The sequence below is a fragment of the Lipophrys pholis genome, assembly GCF_963383615.2.
Source record: "Lipophrys pholis genome assembly, chromosome: 16".
NCBI lineage: Eukaryota > Metazoa > Chordata > Actinopteri > Blenniiformes > Blenniidae > Lipophrys > Lipophrys pholis.
In genome coordinates this window covers 16,093,576-16,117,171 of record NC_137634.1, presented here as the reverse complement: position 1 = coordinate 16,117,171, position 23,596 = coordinate 16,093,576, and the positions used below count along the sequence as shown (strand labels likewise).

Sequence of the window (23,596 nt, the reverse complement as noted above, 5' to 3'; positions counted from 1 at the left end):
TCACTTTGAATCTCTGGAGGGTACAGAAGTGCCTTATGGCAAACAAAAGAAGTCGCTCTCTAAAGTTCAAAGACAAAAAAGGCCAAAACTCCATCCAAAAACGGAAAGTGGAAAGGAGTTGGAGTTTGTGTGTTCACCTCGAGTGTTGGGACAGAACTTTGCGTTCCTGTGGTAATAAAAATTATTCAAATGAGGCTTCAGAATGTTGAGTGTTGAACACTGATAGCTTTAGAAATCACCATCCCTGCCTCTTGGCCTGGCTGTGGGTGACAGCCGAGATGCCGCGACACCTTGCCAGCTGTCTGCTTCTTGTTTTGGCAGACGTGCACGCCCTAGGCCACTTACAGCTTGTTTATGAAGGTGTCCAAAGCTGTCAAGATTTCGGCACCATGAGATTGGACGACTATGCGGGTGCTGATGTGCAAACAGCTGCTGGTATTTCAGTAGCTACTTGGAAAAGAACCTAGAATCAGAAATTAACTTTCAACTGGCGAGATGCTGTCGGCGCGGCGCCGCCGGAGAGGCACATTGAACATTCAGAGTGCTCATGCAGATGCATGAGGTGGCGCTTTGTCGCATTTATGAGCGCCTGATCATACATGTGAAGTTCACACCTCTTGCTTTCTGTCATCACCAGCCGTCCTCACATGATGTGACATAAAGCGCTTCATAGATGCACCTCCTAATAACCACATACTTGGGGTCGGCTGTTTCTCCACTATGAATACTGATTTCTCTTGCTGTCACAGCTTCACAGTTTCCTCAGGCTGATCAGTCAGATGATTGCCTCTCTGCATGGCGCAGAATGGGCTCCTCAGATGCCCAGAAGAGACCATTAAATGGCTCAGTTGTTTCAAAGCCGCAGGCCTCGGCGCTGGTATTGTAATGATGAGTGCGTGGGTTCTTCGGGCGGCTGAAGGAGGACGCCAGTTGGACTCAGTTTGTGACACAGCTTCCTGTCTAAGCACAGATGCAGAAGGCTCTTGTCCTTGTGGCCTCACATTGATGATAATGTATATATGATGAGTCTTGTGGCCGTGGCCTAATCTGGAGACGAGCTGCATCCATACATTCTGTTGTATACATGTGTGTGCAGCTTCATTCAGCCGTTGCTGGTGCTGTTCAGTAATGAGGAGCAAAAGGCAGACAGACACTCAGCCTTCAGCGCAGCGAGGGTGCTCGAGCCTCTTTCGTTTTGTCGCTCATGATGGCCGACACACTGTGTGTGCTGAGTGTCTGTAGTTTGTGCAGTCCTTTCCGAATGACAGCAGAAGATGGAACTGAAACATCTTTTTTTTTTTTTTCCTGGCTTTGTGGACTCTAGTCTAATAAAAGGCCGACATTTGTTCCATCTCTCCCGAGTGTGTTAATGTGCCCGTGCCTCGTATGTTCAGCCACTCACGTGTTGAGTGTGTCACCGGTTGCATCCCTCTCCAGAGGTCCAGCTGTCCTCACTGCACTGCCAACACTCTGACGGCAGAATATCTAATGAAACATGCAAACCTTCCTGAACCTGTAATAGGTTCAGTTGTCATCTTTTATAATGGTTCTAATTTTGTGTCAGGCATTTTTTTTTTTTATTATACTTTGTAAAATGAATCATTCATTATTTTACTGCAGTTTTAGTTTTGATTCAAACCCATATTTAGTTTTGCTCTTCTGGTATTGGTACTGAACTCAAGGATTTCAAACTTTTTTACTGTCTTAGACTTTGATTTTCAGTTTATGGATGTACTTATTTATTTAATAACCTTAAGAATTGCTAAAATAGGTTTGACAACATTGCTGTCCTGTGCTGAAATTCCTGTCTTGGAGGGTTGGCCATTATTCAGCAAACTGTCTGGAGATGTAGGGAGATGCAGGCTGAGCTGAATGGATTAGACGTGTGCGTGCTCTTATCACTGCAGGCCAGTGTCGTATCTGCAGCTGTCAGGTGTAAGACAGGCGTGAGCTCTTGCTCTCATTCCTCTGTATGAGCGACACACATGTCATAAAGTACAGTTTTGCCAAGGCTTTCCATGTGCTTAAAAAAAATGAAAGAGAATAGTCAGCCCACTGTGTTCAGCAAGGCGTAGTTAACACAACTTTACATCAATACATATGCACACATGTCATAAGTGCTACATAATGAATGGGCTTACGCAGCAAAACATATGCATCCTAATAAGTATATTCATTTTACATTCAGGTTGTTTGGTATTTTTTCTCTTGCACAGAACCCACTAACCTTCAGGATAAAGTAGAGAGCGATTAATCTGTGTTTGATTGATTATTCTTGTGCATGGCTGCAGAATTGTAGGTTACTTTTAATGTATAAGCTCTTCATCATGCTGTTTAACACAGAGGCTTTTAAACACCAGGTCATTGGCTTCTATATTTCACCAAAGCAATCGCTTCTAAAGTTAGAAAATATGAATATAGACGTGCTGTAATTACCAGTAATCACTCTTGCAAATAATATATTGAGTCACGGGTGCATACGTGGGTGTTCAGAGAAGGTGACTTTGGGTGCAAATTATCCATCACTATGGGATCCTCTTGGTAATCTGTTCGGAGTAAGGTTTTGTGAATCTGATAATTGAAAGAACGGAGAATGTTAAGGATAAAGACTACATTTATATGCAGCCCTCGGATGGAGATAAGGATGTTACATTTTGTGCTGCATGGTTAAAACTGCTCAGGGCATATCTTTTTTTACTCAGGACTACAGATGAAAGGTTTACAGAAAGATGGGGCCTGCAGGTCTGTGCGAAGCCCGGGGCTTTCCTGTGCAGTTAAGGCTGAGCAAGGCACCTGGGGACTCTGCCGCTTAAACGAGAGAGCGACCCCCGCCTGGAAACTGCTGCGCATGATTGCATAGAAACCTGCCGGCCTTAAATCTGTCTGCTTTACATGTGGAGAAGCACTGCCGTGGGATACATGGACCCACTGACTTGTGCAGACAAAACAGATAGAGCAAGAAATGTCTTTTGCCCATTTCTTCTCAATAACGAAAAAAGGGGGTTTGTTGAAAACCCCATCAAGTTGTTTGTTTTTAATCATTTAACATCTGAGGACACTCTGGGCCTCATGTTTTTATTAAGAAGAAAATAATATACTTGACATTTATGCAGAATAAAACAAATTATTATCTGTCCATTTAGCTTTTATTCAGTTTATCCTAACTACCGGTGAAGGCAGTGCACAGCAGTCCATCACGGTGCAGACGCACAGAGATGGACAGCCACACACACACTCACACCCACGGACAATTTAACAACACAAATTAATCTGTGCACCCAGGGAATATCCATGCATGAACAGCAATAATATGCAGTCTCTGCACAGAAATGTCCACAACCCAACTCACACTGGGAATTCTCTCACTTTACAAGAGTGCTAAACCACTAACACCACTGTGCAGCCCACAACGTTGTCTTTAATGTCTTATTTGTTGGTAAACTAAAAAGACAAAGAGATAAATTTGGATCTGGAGCACTTGTCTTCCACAGACCCGCACCCCCCCGTCTCCATCTCTTGTTCTGGCCTAATTGAATTAGTGCCTGGGTTAGCACTGTGTTCATTAAGCTAATGCCGTGTTGTTTACACACAGCTCGTACTGCAATTAGGCAGTCTCCATTTTGGGTGTTGAGCTCGTGCACTCGGACACTGCAATCACACTTCTCTCATGTCATTTCTCTCTCTGAATCCAAGTTTGTTTTTTTCTCTGACCGACCTCTTACATCTTCCGTCCCCCGCTCCGCAGAGCACGTTCAAGTTCAAGTCGGAGAGCGACATCCACTTGGCCGAGCACCACAAGCAGGTGTTGTACGATGGCAAGCTGGCCAGCTCCATCTCCTTCACCTACAACGCCAAGGCGACGGATGCACAGCTCTGTCTGGAGTCGTCGCCCAGGGAAAACCCGTCCATTTTCGTCCACTCGCCACACGCGCTCATGTTACAGGTGAGTCTGGTTTAACCACTAAACCTCTGCATCAGCACCCACATCTCTTTTGGTTTGTTCAGCGATGCATAAATGGATGATTGAAGTGTTTTTGAAATGAAAGATCAGTTTGATTATCGAGCTGCTTTGTCACAGGCCGAGTCACACTCATCCGTATGGTAATTATGAAAAATCAGCAATATTTAGTTTCAGAGTTGCTGTCGACTTTTAATTTACCATAAAAAGAGCCTGTAGTTGCACCTTATAAAAGACAGCGACTGCAGCACTTTATTGAAATACCAATGTCATGAACCTCACAGCTTTTTTTCAATTTACTACTTCTCTTTCTGGGGCTCTCATCTGTTAGTGTTTAGAGGATATGGCTTGTAGTTGTGCTGAAGTAAATATCTTTCCGAGCGTCCTTCACTCATGAATGGTGGGGCTGTTTTGTTAGTGGTGGCTCTTTTTTCAGCATCTTATCTTGATTTCGAGGAATTTCTTCATTTTGCTCAGTGAAAGAAAATTGCACAAACAGTTCAGGGAGAAATCACAATAATTTACAATTATGAAGGTGAAGTGAGTCATATTGTGTTTTATTGGTGTAGTTATTTCGTCTGCACTAAGTCTGCAAGGGAGAGCTGTTTACTTTTTAATAGCAGTGTGTGATTTTATACGAGCCTAATACTCTCCATCAGCAGTAACGGTCTATTTCCGATCCGCAGGATGTGAAGGCCATTGTTACCCACTCCATCCACAGTGCCATTCATTCTATAGGAGGCATCCAGGTCCTGTTCCCTCTCTTCGCTCAGCTGGACTACAAACAGCTCAACGACAGCAGTGTGGACACCACAGTTTGGTGAGTATTCCGCAACAATAAATGAATTCTCAGCAGGGGCCTGAAGAGCAGCGGTATCCACAGAATAAATGATGCTTTTAGCACAGGCGATGGGCTGTGACATCCAAAAATCTATGTTTTGTTTAATGTCCAAACACATACTGCTTCTGATCCTGGCAGAGAACACGAAATGAACTGTGGAAAAGCAAAACACGGTGCAGGGAACAAAATAACTCATTATTGAGAACTGGAGATGTTAGTTTGGGAGGGAGAAGGCTGAGGTGGTTTTCCCTGAAGCAATGAGCTATGTTGAGGAAGTCAGCCCGATCTGCCCGATACCAGCCCGTCATATGAGCCATAATGCAGTTACATATCAGGAAGCATCTCTACATCATGTTAGCTGCAGACAGATTATTTATCAAATAGGAAAATGATCGAGAGGATAAGGATAGAAATGAAGCAGCTTATTAAAAATGGATGATGGAGAAGGTGATTGCGGGTGAAGACAACACGGTGTTCATTTTTGTCTTAGCTCGCGCTCATGTAGTCCTCCGCCATACATGTTGGAATCAGTCGATGATTTCTATGCAGCACTATTGACAAGTGTGTGTACAATGTGTATGTTGCAGTGCTACCCTGCTGGCATTCCTCGTGGAGCTGTTGAAAAGCTCAGTGGCCATGCAAGAACAAATGTTGGGAGGAAAAGGCTTCCTGGTGATTGGATACCTGCTGGAGAAGGTCAGTACAAGAGCCTCCACAGTGACGGGATTATTTTTTCCTCCTTTTTTGCTGTTGGGTCAATATTTTGTACTGTGTACTTTGTTTTTGTTATTTTATTTTCAAGTATTGCTATATACTGATAGACATTCTTCTAGGCAAGGTGAGGTTAGGCCATACATGTCTCTTCTATAAGACACTCCTTTCACTCCCTGCTTCCAATTTACTGACTGCTCAAATTACTTTAACGTGAACTGGAAGACTATCATTGTATTGTATTTCCAAGTAAATGTTATTCTAACATTGATTATTACTAGTTATATTTATGTTTATCCACAATATCCGGAGTAATCCAACAGCTCAAAATAGTCGCGGTTTTTGTTCGTCTTCTCATCTTGTTGTGCTTTTGTGAACAATGTCCACAGTCTTTCCCGCACTGCAAAATGCAGTATGTCCTTCAGAATACATAATACAGTTGAGTCACTCTTGTCTCTCTGGCACACTTCAAACAAACCTAAACATCAAATATCCGTCACAACAGGAGGATTTACTGGGATAATTAAATTATCTTTACTTTGTTAAGTTTATGAGATTTGAAAACTGAATTATCAACTGAAAGGTCATTACAGCTATTAATCTTGTTTCTTGTAGCGTCTGTGCGAAGGAGCAGACACATAAATATGAAATGAAAGAAAAAGGAGTTGCAAAAAAGAAAGCGCTTGTGAACATTTTCTAACTTTGCACTTGGCTGCTGGTGTGAATTATTTAATTAACACCCCTTGTAAGTGTGTGCATTGACACGTGAGGTGACTAAAACAAAAACCATTACACAGCAGGTGATTCAACGTATCCAGGTATAGCTGCGTTCATTTACTGTAAAATAGCATAGTTTCTTTATTAAGTAGACAAACAAAAACAGTTGTATATACTGTATGTGGTAATACTGTATCGTAATGATTGTTGTTTGTTAAATTGTTCATAACATACATGAACACAACTTTTCTGTTTTCTCCTTTTCTGGTGCAAAACTGTAGTTATGTAACTCAGTCTATAGATTCAGCTTTACCTTGTACCTTAAAGAGACTCCACTCATGCTCTGTCGTCCTGAGTTTTAAAATGTTTAAGAAAAGAAGATGGCAGTTTCATTTTACCGTATTTCTGCTCAGTCACAGTGATGACATGCGACTTCACAGCTTCATCTAATCGCGATGTCTATTTTGCATTTCTTCACCCAGTCGTCACGAGTTCACATCACCAGGGCGGTACTTGAGCAGTTCCTGTCCTTCGCCAAGTATCTGGATGGTTTACCTCATGGAGCGCCACTCCTCAAACAGCTCTGTGACCATGTCCTTTTCAACGCGGCCATCTGGATCCACACCCCCGCCAAGGTCTGTTTATTTTTGTACATCTCCTGAAAAAGGTGTGAGTGGTGTGTGTGTGACCTTGCCGCAGAACTGACAAAACCAAAGGGGCTGAATAAGTTAACTAATGGGGTGGTAACACCTGTGTTAGTTTTCCACTGGAAGTGTCCAGGAGCTTTTGTCAAATTGCGAGGAGAATTGACATCACAAGGATAATAAAACAAAGAGGGAGGTGGGACTGACATCTTCGTGGCCATTACCCTTTACAATAATATAATAAATGACGTTGGAGGACATTCAGGGAGGAGCTGCTACATCACGCAGGAAAAGGACACAACATGCGAGCGAGGGATACGAAGAGAATATGTGACATTTGAAAAGACTCCAGGAGGAGGGAGAGATGTGTTGTTCCTCCTTTTTTTTTTTTTTTTTCCCCCCTCTCTCTTTCAAGCAGATGTGAGCCTTTCTGACATTCCCGTGGGGCCAGTCAGCGCCTGCCTCCATGATTTCAGAACTTACTGACTTTCTGTCTTGTCCCGTCTGACCTGAAGAGGTGATTGGTTGCAGTTGCGCGGCCCTCCAGGCCACGCTGGAGAAAAGAAAAGAAAAAAAAAAAAAAAAGCTGGGGAGACACGGGCGAGCAGTCGATGCTTCCCAGGAAAATATGCAGAGTGTTAAACCGACATCTGACACGGCATAAATAAATCAATCCAAGTTGTCAACACTGGACTATATGATCGGCGATTTTCCTTTAATTGGGTCACAATGTAGAAAATGACACTCGATGCCAACGAACATGAAAACAATTGAGCAGTGTTTAAATGGGAACAAGGCGAGCATGATAAATCCTCTAAGCAGCAACTCAGAAATCTTTTAATCTTATAATCTTTCTTCTCCTGCACCGTTTTTTTTTTTTTTTTTTTTTTTTTCACGCTCTGAGCTTTATTATATTCTCACTTTTCTGGATATGATTTTACCTCCACCAATGGCAAAAGTATCCTCGGTCATATGCAGGACTGAATACAACACCTGAAACAGCATCTTCCATCTTCAATCCCCACAGCTTCAAACTTTTATAAAGAGCCTCTTCTGGTAAACATGACTCTTTTAGAGCGAGGAATGTGGACAAACCCAAACAGTTTTCTTTCAATCAAGACGTTTCTGTTGTTGGATTCCACCAAACTGGTGGTAAAATCACGGCAGATAAACGGCTCAGTGTGTGAAAGGTGATGCAATAGAGGCTGTTTAAGTCAGCTGCATGGACTCTCTGGCAGTTCTAGATGAGCTGCGATGTGGTGCTGCTCAGGCCGCGGCACTCCGCTAATTTCGTCCTCTTAAAGAGCGCTACCTCATTAGGGCTGGCCCTCAGTGTCGTGGTCACCGTACTGAGCCCAGGGATTCGTGAGTGGGTCTGATTCTGTGTGCGGGTGACGGGAGTGATGGGCTGGATGGATATTAGCAGAGGGAAAAGGGGAGCAGAAGGAAGGAAGCGGCAAATGAGCATTTGGAGAGCGCCGTCCTAAATGTCAGCACAAGTAAGGAGCTCCTCAGATGAGCGACGATGGCTTCAGGCGCATGAAACATCAAAAATAACACAAAGCAGAAAACACTGGTGCTGTTGACTGGAGGGATCTCTCCGCACTATTCTCCCGGGGCTGTCTCTGCACAATTAAAGTGTTTGTGGTTTGAACGGCATAAAAACACACCGATGGTTTCTTTCTTTCCAGACAATTTGTATTTGTCAAGTACTTTATGAATTCTGTATGAGTAAATTGTTTTTGTTTGTGTACAGGTTCAGCTTTCCCTCTACACATACCTGTCATCGGAATTCATTGGCACCGCCACCATCTACACCACCATCCGCCGCGTCGGCACTGTCCTGCAGCTGATGCACACTCTGAAGTACTACTACTGGGCCCTCAACCCCTTAGAGTGCAGCGGGATCACCCCCAAAGGTCTCGGTATGTTCACAAGTGTATCTGTACACGTCTTTATTGAGTTTTTTTGTGTCTCTATATTTCTGGCCCGTTCTCCTTACACTCTATTGTTCTCTCTGTGTGTTTCTCAGTACTGACAGTGTCACAGTACTCAGTTGCCAAGTCGGAATAAGGCATTTATCTTGTTGATGTAATGTCAGTTTGTGACGCGCATCAAATATTTATTTACATTATTCAGCCATCCTTCAGTTTTCCCGTCCATTTATCTTCAGTGATTATTTTGCAGAAGGAAGTGTCTGGATGCTGTCCCGTCACAACAAACAGCGAGGTGCAAATGAAACACCAGAGTTTATTTTTACATTTGTTTAATTACCCTTTTATTTGCAAGGGCCTTTGTTGTTTCATGTTTGTTTTTCAGTTGTTTTTTTTTATAAAAAAGTAACTTAACTGCAATTTAGAGATGTAGAGGATGTTAAAGGCGTTCAGTTGACAATTCACTAAAAAAATGTTTTTGTTGTTTTAAATCTTCAATATTGCTTTAATTACACAAGAATTATCACTGTTCTTCACATGAAGAAAGCTTTATTCCTCTTCAGTCTGACTCTTGTTCTATGGTGGTCACTTCCTATATCGGAGGTGAAGTGGCGCGGCTGTGGCTCAGCTGGTAAAGTGGCTGTCTATTAATGGGAAGGTTGCCAGTTCAATTGCCTTTCTCCCCACTGTTCCCTTGAGCAAAACACTGAACCTCAAATTGCTCCCCGTGATGGACTGAGTACCTTGGTGTATGAGTGTGTGTGTTCATGGGTGAATGTGATTAACTGTGTGAATCGCTTTGAGCGCTGCTCAAGCAGTGGAAACGTGCAATATAAGTCTAACCTTTCATAGTGGCAACGTGTGTGAAATGTTGTTTAAACCCTGTGTTTTGGTGTAACTTACAGTAATATTTCATTTTCCTAAAAGTTTTTTTTGAAAAAACAAAAAAAACAAAATTCAACCGCTAAAGCCTTTTTGGATCAAACCACAGCACGGCACTCCACAGATTGCATGTCACACATGGACACTGCAAAGCACCTCATTTAGTCTCATTCAGCCTCACCTCTGCATTACCTCTATCTTTATAAAGCAAAAGAGACCTGTGTCAAATTTGTCGTGTTCTGTACTAATTAACTTGTACATGAGAGTAGCTACTCAGATAGATCTTAATGTAGATAATTTCCTGTAGCTGAAAACTTATCGTCCGGCCTACGACTGATATTAGGAGAGATTTACATTAAACTCGCTCTTTAAAAGCTATGAAGGCTGGACACATTTGCAGACCACCTTATTCCAAACCAGGTCGAATTATTACAGCTTTGGGTGAAATGCAGATGCTCACACATTTTTCAGGGCAATGGAAATATTAAGAACACAAGAAGGATGCAACATTTACTTAAACCAGAAATAAAAACAATATAATGGTCCAAGTTTCTGAAAGCCAATTAAATTAGAAATAAAGCATAAATTGTGGCTTATTAAAGGATTACTATTAAGATTTACTGTTTCCAAAAACACAACACAGCAAAGAGGAATAAACAACATGTCAATATCGGTAAGAAAACCTGAGGCTCCTCGGAGGATCGTCACCTTTTGTTGTTCAGATCAGTAAAATAAACTTGATTTATCGCTGTGGACTTACTGACCATCTTCACCAGACGGCACAGTCTGTTTTTGTTCTGCAGAGTTAAGTTTCTGTATGAGGCAATGATGAGAAAAGTTAAAACTGCTTCAATGAAACATTTATAGAAGGGTGTCGTCATTTCACTGGAACCATTCGAAGAAAAGGTGGCACAGGCATGTCTCCTCGCTTACAAGTATACACGCACACATTGTGTATTATTGGCTTTGAGCCGTGGCCGTCAAACGTGCGGCCCGCAGGCCAACATTGACCTGATGGACTGTACAATCTGGCCCACATGGTGACTTTGCAAATTGTGAAAATTACAAAACAGTAAGACTTTAATGGCAATATTTCAATAAAAGTACCAGCCATTCACAGACTGTCTACAGCCGGTTGCATGGTGACATTACTTTAGCATCAGCCTTTATAGGTTGTTTTATGACCCATTTGACATCAAATGGGTCTGTAGGTGGCTCCTGAGGTGAAATGGGTTTGTTCACCGGTGAACTATTTTCACTCCTACACCAAAAAGAACACCAAAAGAAGTTTTGATTGAAAATTTTTATTTTTTTCATGGGACTTGCATTTTGTCTCCATAACAAAAACAAGCCCTCATACGTGAGAGCAGATTTAGTGTCTCTCACAACAGTGATAAATGCATGCAAACATATAATCGAAATACATTTATACGGATTATGGATTATTGTGTCTTCCCTTTTTAACCTTTGTCTGGGTCCTCATATGGAACTGTGAGCAGCTCTGCATTATAAAAGAAGATAACTTTTATTTTTACCTGCAAATAAGATTTTTCTTTTTTGTTTGTGCTCAAAGCTTGTTAGAAAAGCTACTGAAATGTATGCAGGTGCTTTCAGGCCTGCTGTCAATGAAGCATGTTTGAAAACGATGTTAATGTCCCTATCTGAAAATGAGTTGAAATTATTAAGCACGTCATATTCTAGTCACAATGCCGTGCCAAAGCAGATTTCACACTTCCAATGCCTTTGTGGCAGAACAGAGAGCGGTATTAACACCACCACTGTTGCCTCGCAGCGGCGCGTCAGAAGGTCGGTGCAGGCCTTTCACTTTAATCAACCTCTTCTTCTGCCCGGGACCCTCCGCTGACTATGAGTGCGCATCCCACGTTGCCATGGTAACAGACAAATTTTGATTGGCACATCCAAGGGAGCTTTTTGAATTTCTAATCAAGTGGCTGTCTGGCTTCTCCGTTTGGCGATATTGCCGTTTGACTGCTGGGACTTCAGCCCTACAAAGAACCACCGATAACAGTACAGTAGCAATTAGCCACAGACGCATGCTAACCGCCGTTCAAAGCCGAACGACGCTACTCGCGGTTTTGAAAGTCTGCTCGTGTGTGCTCCTCACTGTACTGCATGGGTGTGATATGCACTCATTTACATAGTAATGGGAGGATATTTTGATCACACCACAGGCTTTGCGGATAAAAATGTATTCCACTGTGTGTCACTCCGAAGCAATGCAGTCGAATCCGAGTCGTAGAGATATAGTTGTTTTTTTTGTAATAGTGTTTTCTGAGGCTGTGTCTACTTTGAGTATGGTTATAAATACATAATTCCTTTTTGAGTTTTCTTCATATTAACATATAATTCCATTTGGTGTTGCCTGAATTGCCTTGAATGCCACGAAAGAAAAAAGAAACGACTTTATTGTACCCAAGAAAAACACCTCAGGTCTTTTTCAATTACATTGCTTTTGAACTCTGGAGCTGAATTATAATACAATGAAAATATTAATTGACTGTCTGCTTTTGAGCGAAAAAAGTGAATGAAACAAATTATTAACATAAGTGGTTCCATTTAATTTTTTTTTAAGTGTGGAGCGCCTTAACTTTCTTTCTCACACTGAATCTCTAAACTGAACTTGTCAGAAATTCAAATGGCTTCAAGATTTTATATTTCATTACAGGCCCGGTCTAAAACCAATAAACAGCCGGACAAGAGTTCAAAAACCACACAAAAATACTAACCGTAGGAACAAATCAGAAACTAGTCTCATCATAGCTCAAAATAACCAAAAGCAAGTTATAAACAAGTCCAATCGACTTAAAGATGAGCCATAAACCAGGATAAACAAAGTAAAAAAAACATTTATGTCCTGGTCTAAACACAGTCCAAACAGCAGAAACTAGTGAAATGAAGTCAGAAACAGTGGAGACTCCCGTATTATTATTGTTTGCTTTTAGGGAAATTAGTATATCCTAAAAGTAATGAAATATGTCCCTCAATATTACAGGTTGATGCATTTTGTTTTACTGGTTTTAACTGGTCTTAAATGTTGCATTTCCATTAGTGAGAAAGACCAAGATTAAGAAAATTGTAATAAACCACCATATACAATATGCACTTTAAAGGATCCCATGAATCAATCACATTCATGTACATACACACTTAAACAGACTGCAAAGTTTCTTTCTGAAAAACAAATCTGCTGTAGGAAAACAACTTGATGAAAATGCTGAGTCAGACAAGAAGCCCGAGTGGATGACAATTAATTTTCCTGTGCTGAAGCCGATAATTAGAGCTGGAGTTTGGTGGCAGTGTAGATGACTATAACCTTCATCCATGTCCTCCGCTAACGGGGGTGGGGGGGTGGGGGGGTTACACTCGCACAAATTCATCCGCTACAGAGCTGCTACCTGACCATGATGGATGGTCAGCGTCGCCATCCAAGCAACACGTACCACCTTGACAGATAAGGATGATGGATCATAGCGGTTGACTTCAGTGTCATGTTTTTGGCTTTGTGAGGAGCAGGTGAACAGAGTACACACACACACACACACACACACACACACACACACACACACACACACACACACACACACACACACACACACACACACACACACACACACACACACACACACACACACACACACACACACACACCCATGTATGATTCGAGGGCAGCAGAGCGTGACAAAGAACTCAAGGTACAAGCCTCATATCTTCTTCCTTTCACATTCTTGGCCGTTTATGTTTCCCTTGGCTTTCTTTCTTTAGCAGCAGCGGGTCAAATATTGGTTAAATTTTCAGAGTGGAGAGAGTGCATTTTATTTAGCGTACAATAAACACCGCTTGCAATTGCATTACTCTCCCTTTGTAGCACACATAGAATATGGAGGATGTGAAGCGGCCTGACCCAGCAAGATGTGCAGCCGCAAATGCACACAAGACAGCAATCATAAATGTTTATTGTTCCTTATAAACCGAAGAGGCCTCTGTTGGGAATGATGAGGAACACGCAGGTTTATTGTGTTGCTTGTGAGCAGTGGTTAATGATACTAGTAGAGGAGTATTGCAGTAAGTTAGCAAATGAAGAGAAAAGCAGAGAAGGGAAAAAGCCTAAATAAATTTGGCTGCAATGGCGCCATTTGAGGAAAAATGTCCTTGTTTTTTTAAAGACTGGATCTCATTTCACTCTGGCTTTAATCTGAATCAATGCATCTTTTCGACCATTTGGCTCCACTTTCCACTAGCTGGGGTATTTGGCAGCTGTTTTCAGCCGATTCATCACAGGCAGTATGCTTCCAGTGTATCTGACGTTCACATTAAACACCTCAGAAATAAATGAAAAACATTTACATCAATGGAAACACATTGCTAACATCCGACTTGTCACTTTTACCTCCTAAGCATTTTCAAAGTGCCCCAGTGTAGCCCCCCGATGAAGCAAAATGCGGCTCAATACACAAACTAACAAATGCATTAGTTGAAATGTGTGTCGGAAACACGTGTTTCAGTGTAATGAAAGTCAGAAGGGCTCCTAAATGAAGCTGACTGTTTCAAAGAACACACAAGATTTTGAGGCCCACATGAGAAATGATTTGTGTAATGAGTCAGCTGCTTTTGTGTTTTTAGCTCCATTATTTCTTTGCCGACCAACACAGCAAACAACTGATGGAGTGCCAGCGCGTTGGAGTAGATTGGGTGGATTACAGTGGTTGTTTGGTTTGGATCATGTGGACCATCAATCACATTTTTCTAAATGACTGCGTCTTTGCCGTAGTACGTAATGTGAGTTCAACTATAAAATATCCACATTGGCAAATCACCACTGAAGGTAATGACAGTGATTTACAGCTCACCGAGTGTCGGAGTGTGTGTGGTAACATGTTTTACTCCGCTCTCTAGGAAGCCTCATAAAACCAAGTGTCGGTAAACAGCCGGGCTCACTCAAGCTGAGCCGCAGACTTATTTAGCTGATCGTTATCGGGTGTAGAAATTGTTTTTTTACAGGGAATTATTTCTGCTTTGTGTGTCTTTGTTCAGATGGACCCCGGCCATCCCAAAAGGAGATCATCTCACTCAGAGCCTTCATGCTTCTCTTCCTCAAACAGCTCATACTGAAGGTACAGCAAGAAGAACTGATTATCATTATCGTCATCACGTAGTTTAAGCTGCAAGAAATCACTTTTTTTTTCTGTTATCTTCTCAGATGTTTTTTTTCCTCCTTGGGGCTGCTGGCTTAATCTAAAATATGTGTGTTTTTCACTCGTGCGCGCCTGTGTGTGTGTGTGTGTGTGTGTGTGTGTGTGTGTGTGTGTGTGTGTGTGTGTGTGTGTGTGTGTGTGTGTGTGTGTGTGTGTGTGTGTGTGTGTGTGTGTGTGTGTGTAGAATAGCATTATAGATCAGCAGCCTCAGTGTAACTTTTGTGTTTTGGAGGACTTGTATTGATTCGTGTGTGCTTATGTGCTTGAGGTTGTTTCTGCTTCACAGTAGAACTGCATTAGCCAAGAAGGGAATTAATGAAGTCATCTGAGGTTAATAAAAAGTAAAAACAACAGAGGATCACGAATGTTGTTTCTTTTCCCACAGGACCGGGGTGTGAAGGAGGATGAGCTGCAGAGCATTCTCAACTATCTTTTGACCATGCACGAGGTAAACGCTTAACGTCTCCCAAAGAATAGACTGTCAGTGAGGGCAAGAAACGGTGACAGAGAGATAGCGAGAGTTGTTCGAGAGGAGCGGGTGGCAAAATGTGCATTATAATTTGTGGCCTGGAGTTATGGTCCACTTAAACGAGTGAGAGTGTGAGTCAGCTTTGGTGCTGTGACAGCATGAAAAATGGCGCAACAATGGACTGAACAGAATGTACTGTTCTGTAACAATTATATCTATTCTTGCTCTGAAATACCATCTGGTCTGCAGCTGCCCCCCGTTCTACAACAATGTCCACCCCGACAACTACCTCTTTGTCCTCTTAACCCTGTGTGATTCTGGGCGTTCCCCTCCTCCTCACCTGTTCTTCCCGCTCCTCTTTTCTTTGCAGGATGAGAATATTCACGATGTGCTTCAGCTGCTGGTGGCTCTGATGTCCGAACACCCTGCATCCATGATCCCCGCATTTGACCAGAGAAATGGCATCAGGTGATTTGCATGTTCACGTATAAACAAAACACGTGAACGAAACTCATTATCTGTTGGTAATATGTATCCAGTATAGTATAAAAATGTTAAATTGAATAAATATATTGAAAAAAAAAAAAGTGATTTATTTGTGCAAACCTTCTATCTCTGTATTATTTGTTTCTTAAATGACCTAAAGGAATTCTCAGTTTTCTTCTACAGAGTTTCTATGCAGCATTAAATCATTTTCAAGCTGTAACGCGAATCGGGGAGAATCCAAAAAGGGTAGCTTGAACCAAGCAATATGATTTTATAAAATACGACCTCTAACTGTGTTGGTAATTCCCCCAAAGCGCGACACATTGATGTCTTTTAGTTACCATGGCAACTTTTCTGTTGCGAGAGAGCTAGTTGCAAACTGTGTTTTGTTCTTCCCTTTATTCTTTATATTTTTATTTTCATGCCCTCTGTGTGCACTCCCTTGCAGAAAAGGCTCCAGTCGGTGCACGTGTTGTTTACTGTAACTTTGAGGATGTTTGCTGAGTATCAGGCAGCGGGTCTTTACTCCTATTCCAGGAAACTCCTGGGCTGTTTTCTTTTATTTATCTGCATCCTTACACCTGGGGCAGCTGATCAATGCGGCTGTGTGTTTGACATGTCACAGGGTTATCTGCAAGCTCCTGGCCTCCAAGAGTGAGAGCATTCGTGTCCAGGCCCTCAAAGTCCTCGGCTACTTTCTGAAGCACCTCGGTCACAAGTGAGTACCTCCCTCGATCTCTCTGCCTCTCTGGCTTCCCCCTGATGTCGTATTCAGCAAATGATGAATCAGTGAAATGATGAAGCACCTAGAATATTCCTAGAAGGGTAAATCTTTAGGTCTGTCTTGACAAAACACAAGTGCTGCTTCACAGTGGGGAGATTGAGAGGCAGCAGCTATACGACTGACAGTGAGGGCACACGCCGCAGTAAAAGCTCAGAAAACGACAGTGGAGTCGTCTCCAGCGAGCCTCAGAAGGACTGTTTGTTTGTGTGTATGTGAGGATAATGTCCCCATCATCACGTCCAGGCGGAATAATCATTTTGACAGTGTGCACTGGTGGGGAGGTGGAACCTTGATGAGCAGCAATGAATGCTGGGGGATTTATTCATCCCCATGTGACATGTACGACTCTCCCTGCACGAGCACAGAGAGCAGGCTGCCAAGCTGCACCTGAGCCCCGCTCCGTCACTCCCCCCTCCTGCTTCACATCTGCTAAAACCCAGCATCCTGGAGGGCCACCTCTTTTTTTCACATGGCATTTTAAAGCTCAGACATTTGATATTGAACCAAAAAGCTAGCCCAGTACAGCTAAAAGGACTTTCTTATGAATACATTTTCAATGCACGTAATCAACTGATATATTTATTGAACAGAGGCAATTTGTTGCTCTCATAAATTAAATACAACATAAAGGTCTTCACTGGGTTTTACAGGGTAATTGTCATGGAAATATTTCATCTAAGAGTACTTTTCCAAGAATTAGTGTAAAACCTGTGTGACCTCATGTTGTGCGAGCCAATTAGTAAGGATCGTAGTTTCTACTGATGCCACAGTGTATGCATCTATACATTCATGTCAACTCTTCTCACTCTCTTTGAACTGAAAGCAAAGTGAAACGGCCTCGCCGCTGTGTGCATCTCCTTGACAACAAATGATTTGTTGTAATGAAATTAGTGGCACGAGGAAGATGAGCTGCATCTTGAGGACTGTGATTAACACCAGTCCATTAGATAAAAGTCAGATTACAGCTATTCATAAATGACAGATGACCTTTTTTTCTTTTAAACCAGATGATAATGTAAAGGTTTTAACACCTGTCACAGCAGCCTGCCAAGCATCATGTTCTCATCCATCAGTGGGTAACAGTTGATCATTTCAGGATTAACTCGTCGTGGTGTAATGTGAAGAAGTTTCTAAGTTGAACAAGTCACCATGAACAGTTTGCCCTTTGTGTGGTCCAAAAACATTTCTCGTTTTTGTTAAAAAAAAAAAAAAAAGTACATTTAAATGTAAATTACCATAATGGAGGCTAACCGTATTCTCGCTTTCAGGGAAATATCTGTCCATGATTAAATATTGCAGACTATTTATTCAAGATTGTACAAACGCTTGAAGCAGCATTCATTTCTCCCCTTTTTAAACTTGCACTGACGTTGCGCAACCCTGAGTTTTGAGGCTATCAGGTTAAAAGCCTCTTTAAAACACAATTTTCACTTGGCAGCAAGGTCAGTAATTAAAGTGCCGCAAAAATGCAGCCCCCTGCAGTGTTGTCATTGCTTTAATACCACCTCTTAATTTCTCTTGTTGGTATTCACTCCTTATCCTCGTTGGCTCCATCATGAGTGACAAGGCCACATGGTGCCACATGCCAATATCAAACTGTCATCTGGTCAGTGACAATCAATGTCACTTTTGACTGTTGTAAATCTGCTGTGAACCTGCATGTCCCCCTCTCCCCCCCAGGAGGAAGGTTGAGATTATGCACACGCACAGTCTGTTCACACTGCTGGGAGAACGGCTGATGATGCACACCAACACCGTCTCCATCACCACCTACAACACTCTATACGAGGTAAGGACCCGCTCGGCCGCGGCTCATTCACATGCTGACTTTGTGCTTTGAGTAATTGGTGTTTTGGTTTTTCAATGACGCCTTTTTTCCCCTCTGTCCATGCAGATTTTGACGGAGCAGGTCTGCACGCAGGTGGTTCACAAACCCCACCCTGAGCCGGATTCCACTGTCAAGATCCAGAATCCCAGTGAGCACAGGAACACTTTCTATCTCTGTGTGCTCTTTGGTCTGCCAATAACACCGTGTTTTTTTCTTTCTTTTTTTTTTTTAATGAGAGTAAACAAACAACAAAGCCCGAATTGAAAAGCTATCTCTGCCACCACTGCTGCCATCTTTCACTTATTGATCTGCTTCACACTCTCTTGTCTTATTCAAAAATGTTGTTTTATGTATTCGCCTCACCTCCCCTCTCGTCTTGTGCTTCTGTCCCCATTACCTTATTTACCCCAGTGATTCTAAAAGTAGTGGCCACTCTGCTGAAAAACTCCTCTCCCAGTGCTGAGTTGATGGAAGTCAGGCGACTCTTCCTCTCTGACATGATCAAGCTCTTCAGTAACAGCCGTGAAAACCGACGGTAAAAACACACCCGCATTCATTCAACACCATGAAATTTGCTTCTTGACAGTTATTCTCTTTTCTTCATTTTATTTTATTTTGTTTAAGCTCGTCCTTTTGCCTAACTCGCATGCTTTACTGTGTACCAGCTGCTTGCTGCAGTGCTCTGTATGGCAGGACTGGATGTTCTCTCTCGGATACATCAATCCCAAGAACCCTGAAGAACAGAAAATAACCGAGATGGTATACAACATTTTTCGGATTCTTCTCTACCACGCTATCAAATATGAATGGGGAGGCTGGAGGGTCTGGGTCGATACTCTGTCCATCGCACACTCCAAGGTGAGTTATTTCATAAAAACAAGTTTTCATCATGTTGTTTTGAGAAGTTCTGATGTATCGCACATATCTAAAAGTGACCAAAAACATCATTAATCACTGCAGTAGTAATTACTGGTGAGATGATCTACACTCTTGAAAATGATTTAGTAGAGATACTATTTTTAATAAGTGATCACATATTTTATCGCTGTTCAGTGTTGTAACATAAACTGTAATAGTGATGGAACATTAGAGATAATAGACCAATGGCCCGGAGAGGCTGGTGTCCCAGTTTTATTCATCCGTTCCCTGCTATAGATGATATATGAGGCCCCTTTGGACTACCTGTTGGTTATTGATATAACGGTTAACTTCTGTTATTTTCTGATCACATTACCAAGTACGTTTCCACCATCTGTCACAGGTGACTTATGAAGCCCATAAGGAGTATTTGGCTAAGATGTATGAAGAATACCAGCGTCAGGAGGAAGAAAACATGAAGAAAGGAAAGAAAGGCTCCGTGTCCACCATCTCTGGCCTGTCTGCGGCTCCCGCCCCGGTCGTCAATGGAAATCTGGAGATCGATGACAACTCCCAGACGCAGACACCCGAGAGCGAGGCCGAGTACAGCGAGGGAGCGGGTGGAGATTCACGTAACCTGCTCGCAGAGGGGGCTGTGAAACGACCGAATGGAGAAGCTCTGACACCGGGGGAGCCAAACGCTGGCCCCGGGGTGAGGGTGGAGGTCCACGATCTCCTGGTAGACATTAAAGCAGAAAAAGTAGAAGCCACAGAGGTGAAGTTGGACGACCTGGATCTGTCTCCAGAAGGTCTCAGTGGGGGTGTTGGCGGAGGAAATGGTGGAGGAATGGAGAATGGACCTCTGGTGGAGGTGGACTCTCTCCTGGACAGTGCATATTGCTCTGTGGTTCAGAACTTAAATGGGAATCTGGCGCCCAAAGATGACACAGCAGGCTCAGGAGTAGGAATTGGTTCAAACCTGGGGCTCTCGGGAGTCAGTCTGGAGGATGATGGAAACATGGGTCCACTCATCACATTAGCTGATGAAAAAGACAGCGTCCCAAGCAACAATGGATTCCTCTTCAGCAAGGTAAACTATCAAAGTCACTGATTAAGTGAAGCCATATCTTCTCCCGTTGACCAAGGAACTAGTATAACCATCAGTCACAATTGCAGCTCTGCTGCTTCCTGTCCTTGGCCTTTTTATTTACCTGATTAAGAACGAGGCTGCCGCTGCAGATTGCTTGTGTGTGTGTGTTAATGTTTTCATGTTTTTCATTACCCATTATCTCTTCCAGGTTGATGAGAAGCTCCTCCCAGCTCTCGCATCCACAGACCCCCTTGTATTGCCAAGTCCTGAGCAGTCCACTCCATCTGGACCGGTCCCACCTCACTCGACCACCAGCGCCAGCGATGACCTCAGCCTGCTGGCCCACATGACCAGCTGCGGCTCGGATTTAACGCAAACCCAGAGCCACACTTCGGGGGAGCTTCCAGAGGACGGACCCTTCAATATCCAGAGCCCGCTTGCTGACATCAGCTCAATCGCTGAGGCCGAGAGCCAAGCTCAGGCCCAGGGAGCCTCGAGGCCCGATTTTCCCGAGGGGGAGGGGCCAGCCGGGACAGAGGGAGAGGCTGCGGGGCTTAAGACTGGAGGGGACACAGCCAGCACCACCTCTGACACAGAGAGGTCGGATGATGGGAAAGACAAGGACATAAAGAAGATCCAAACTACTGCAACTACTCAGGTGTGTTTATATTAATGACCAGTTGTTGAGGAGGAAGCCTCTCTCACGCTGTGCTCCCACCAGCCTGCCACTGAGTTGCTGAGTCACATTAATCGCAAAGTAATGGCGCCATGAAGCTAGAGTACACATTGTACTCGGAGTAAAGTATTGATCATCCATGACTTTTTATAAGAAACATTGTAAGGTTATATAATCTGCATTTAAAGGCATTAAATGAAACTTGATAAAATAATGTGAAGTTTCTTAAAATCATAAGAAACACCAGACAAATATTTATTCCTGTTCTGGTTGTAATTTCACCTAATATTGCGGTTGAAAATTCCTGAATTCAAATCACAGATTTGAGATTCATCATTTCATATTCGGAATTGAACAGTAGATCCAGCAGTCACATTCCCGCTCCTCTAACCTGTGATCGAGTGTGTTGTGATTAGCACGAAAAGCTTCGGCCATGACCAGTTTCTCTTTGCCAAAAATCGTAGCGACAGCCCATAGATGAGCTGAGCTCCTCTATCTGCTCACTGAATACTGCATAAAAAGTTCTCTGCGCTTTTCTTCTGTTGTCATTTATCAAATATATCTAATTTTTTAATTGTATCTTTGCCGAGTTTTAAGTCAGACCAATACAAAGTGATGTACTGAGAGACTTGTGATGGCTGACTGGATTGTCGTCCTCTCTTTTTGCAAGGCCCTTCACGGTCGCACTGCGGCCCAACTGGAGCGGGACCTCCGCGTCGATCTGGGTTTCAGAGGCATGCCCATGACGGAGGAGCAGCGGCGCCAGTTCAGCCCCGGCCCACGCACAACTATGTTCCGCATCCCAGAATTCAAGTGGTCTCCAATGCACCAGAGGCTGCTCACTGACCTGCTGTTCGCCCTGGAGACGGATGTGCACGTGTGGAGGAGGTGAGTGAGGCCGTTTGTGCTATATTTTTTTTTTTTACCAAATCACTTTTTTTTTTTATTATGCTGTTTTCCAATATATTCATCACGCAGTAATCTAAATATTGGAATTGTCTTTTCAGCCACTCAACTAAGTCAGTGATGGATTTTGTGAACAGCAATGAGAACATCATCTTCGTCCACAACACGATCCACCTCATTTCTCAGATGGTGGACAACATCATCATCGCCTGTGGAGGCATCCTGCCTCTTCTGTCTGCCGCCACCTCCCCTTCTGTAAGTGGCTCTACTCCACCCCTCTGTGGTGGGAGGAGAAACTGCAGGCCTCTCATAGACCTGTAACCCAGATTTTAAGGCAGACTTTGAAGGATCTTCATAAACCCGTTTCCACCATGCTCGAGGCAGCTTTCTGATTTAGCAGGGATTTATTAACATTTTATGTGTCCATTACATTTTCAAACTCTAATGCATTTATAACATTAGATCAAAAAATGACCAAATGTGGTTGAAATTATACCTGCAGAAACTAATTAAACTTTCACAAACATTTTCTGGTTTCTTCTCAATAGTATCTCCATATATTTAACTTTCAAACAGAATTTTTCTTTACCTTTCTTTGAACTTTCCTCTAATCCTTTCAATTAAACTTTTGATTTGATAGTTTGATAATCTATTTCTTTCAGCCATCTCTACATTTTAATCTTTCTTTTCCTCTCTGTGTTATATGTATTTTGTGTATTTTCTTGTCTTTTTTGTCTGTTTTGCATGTACAGAGTTCTAAGAGTAGTGCCAACACTGTAAGTTCCAGTTTCTTACTTTTTTCTATTTTACTAATACTTATCTCTGGTTTATTTACCATTGTGACTGACTAACCCCTGCCTGTCTGACATCCATAGTGTTTCTATTCGTTGTGCACCTCTGCTGCTAATCAGTACTCCACCATATATTGTTTATACTTAATGTGCACATGCTTTGATTTTTTTGCCTCAGCGTGTTTTAGTCCTTAAACATAAAATATTCCCACTCTGAGTGATGAGTAGCTAAAAGGTGAGTTAATAATAAGAGGGAACAGGAGTGACAAAAGTATTTATTTAGAGGTGAAAATATCATATATATAAAAAAGAAAAGAAAAGCATGAGCGTTTTCCAAACATCCTTGGGGGTTGCATCTGCTAAGCCTTTCCCATTTGTATCAATACTAAAGAAGGCAGGAGGAGCCGGACCCCAGAGGGGGTCAAAGGGAGAGGAGGTGACCCCTGTTCCTGGGGGAGGAGGCGCGGGGGGAGAGGTGCGTAAAGAGCCTGAGACTCTCATCATCACCAGAAGAGCTAAGAGCACCAACCCGAGCCCTTCTGTCCTCACCTTGTGTGTCTGTAATTCCCCAAATGTCTGTGCTCACTGGCTCTGATGAGCCTCCAGATGCTTGCACTGTGTTGGCTCTCCGCAGCCTCGCACATCCTGCTTACTGAAGCAGAGACCACAGCTAACCACGCACTTGGTTTTATCCCTGCCTGAGGTTTTTTTTTTTCCAATGTAGCTTTACTATAAATCTTTTTTTAATTGACAGGATGTCCGATTGTCTTATAATGTATTCAATGCTAGCTTTAATGTCTGCACAGCT

At 42.7% G+C, this 23,596-nt stretch overlaps 1 protein-coding gene across 4 annotated transcripts in view; it reads left to right on the top strand.

Moving 5' to 3' along the window:
- The window catches only part of nbeaa (neurobeachin a), an 88,801-nt gene that overhangs the window by 42,857 nt on the left and 22,348 nt on the right, over positions 1-23,596 (top strand). For 3 of the 4 annotated variants that reach the window (XM_080483936.1, XM_080483935.1, XM_080483934.1), the window contains exons 9-27: positions 3,746-3,943; positions 4,645-4,778; positions 5,387-5,495; positions 6,710-6,862; positions 8,628-8,796; positions 14,740-14,819; positions 15,286-15,348; positions 15,740-15,837; positions 16,481-16,573; positions 18,320-18,428; positions 18,534-18,615; positions 18,879-19,002; positions 19,133-19,325; positions 19,729-20,415; positions 20,624-21,073; positions 21,762-21,979; positions 22,099-22,252; positions 22,750-22,773; positions 23,180-23,263. In XM_080483936.1, the coding sequence (XP_080340062.1) occupies positions 3,746-3,943; positions 4,645-4,778; positions 5,387-5,495; positions 6,710-6,862; positions 8,628-8,796; positions 14,740-14,819; positions 15,286-15,348; positions 15,740-15,837; positions 16,481-16,573; positions 18,320-18,428; positions 18,534-18,615; positions 18,879-19,002; positions 19,133-19,325; positions 19,729-20,415; positions 20,624-21,073; positions 21,762-21,979; positions 22,099-22,252; positions 22,750-22,773; positions 23,180-23,263 (3,222 nt within the window). The remainder of the gene's footprint in view (positions 1-3,745; positions 3,944-4,644; positions 4,779-5,386; positions 5,496-6,709; positions 6,863-8,627; positions 8,797-14,739; positions 14,820-15,285; positions 15,349-15,739; positions 15,838-16,480; positions 16,574-18,319; positions 18,429-18,533; positions 18,616-18,878; positions 19,003-19,132; positions 19,326-19,728; positions 20,416-20,623; positions 21,074-21,761; positions 21,980-22,098; positions 22,253-22,749; positions 22,774-23,179; positions 23,264-23,596) is intronic. The other variant, XM_080483933.1, reaches the window with a different exon arrangement.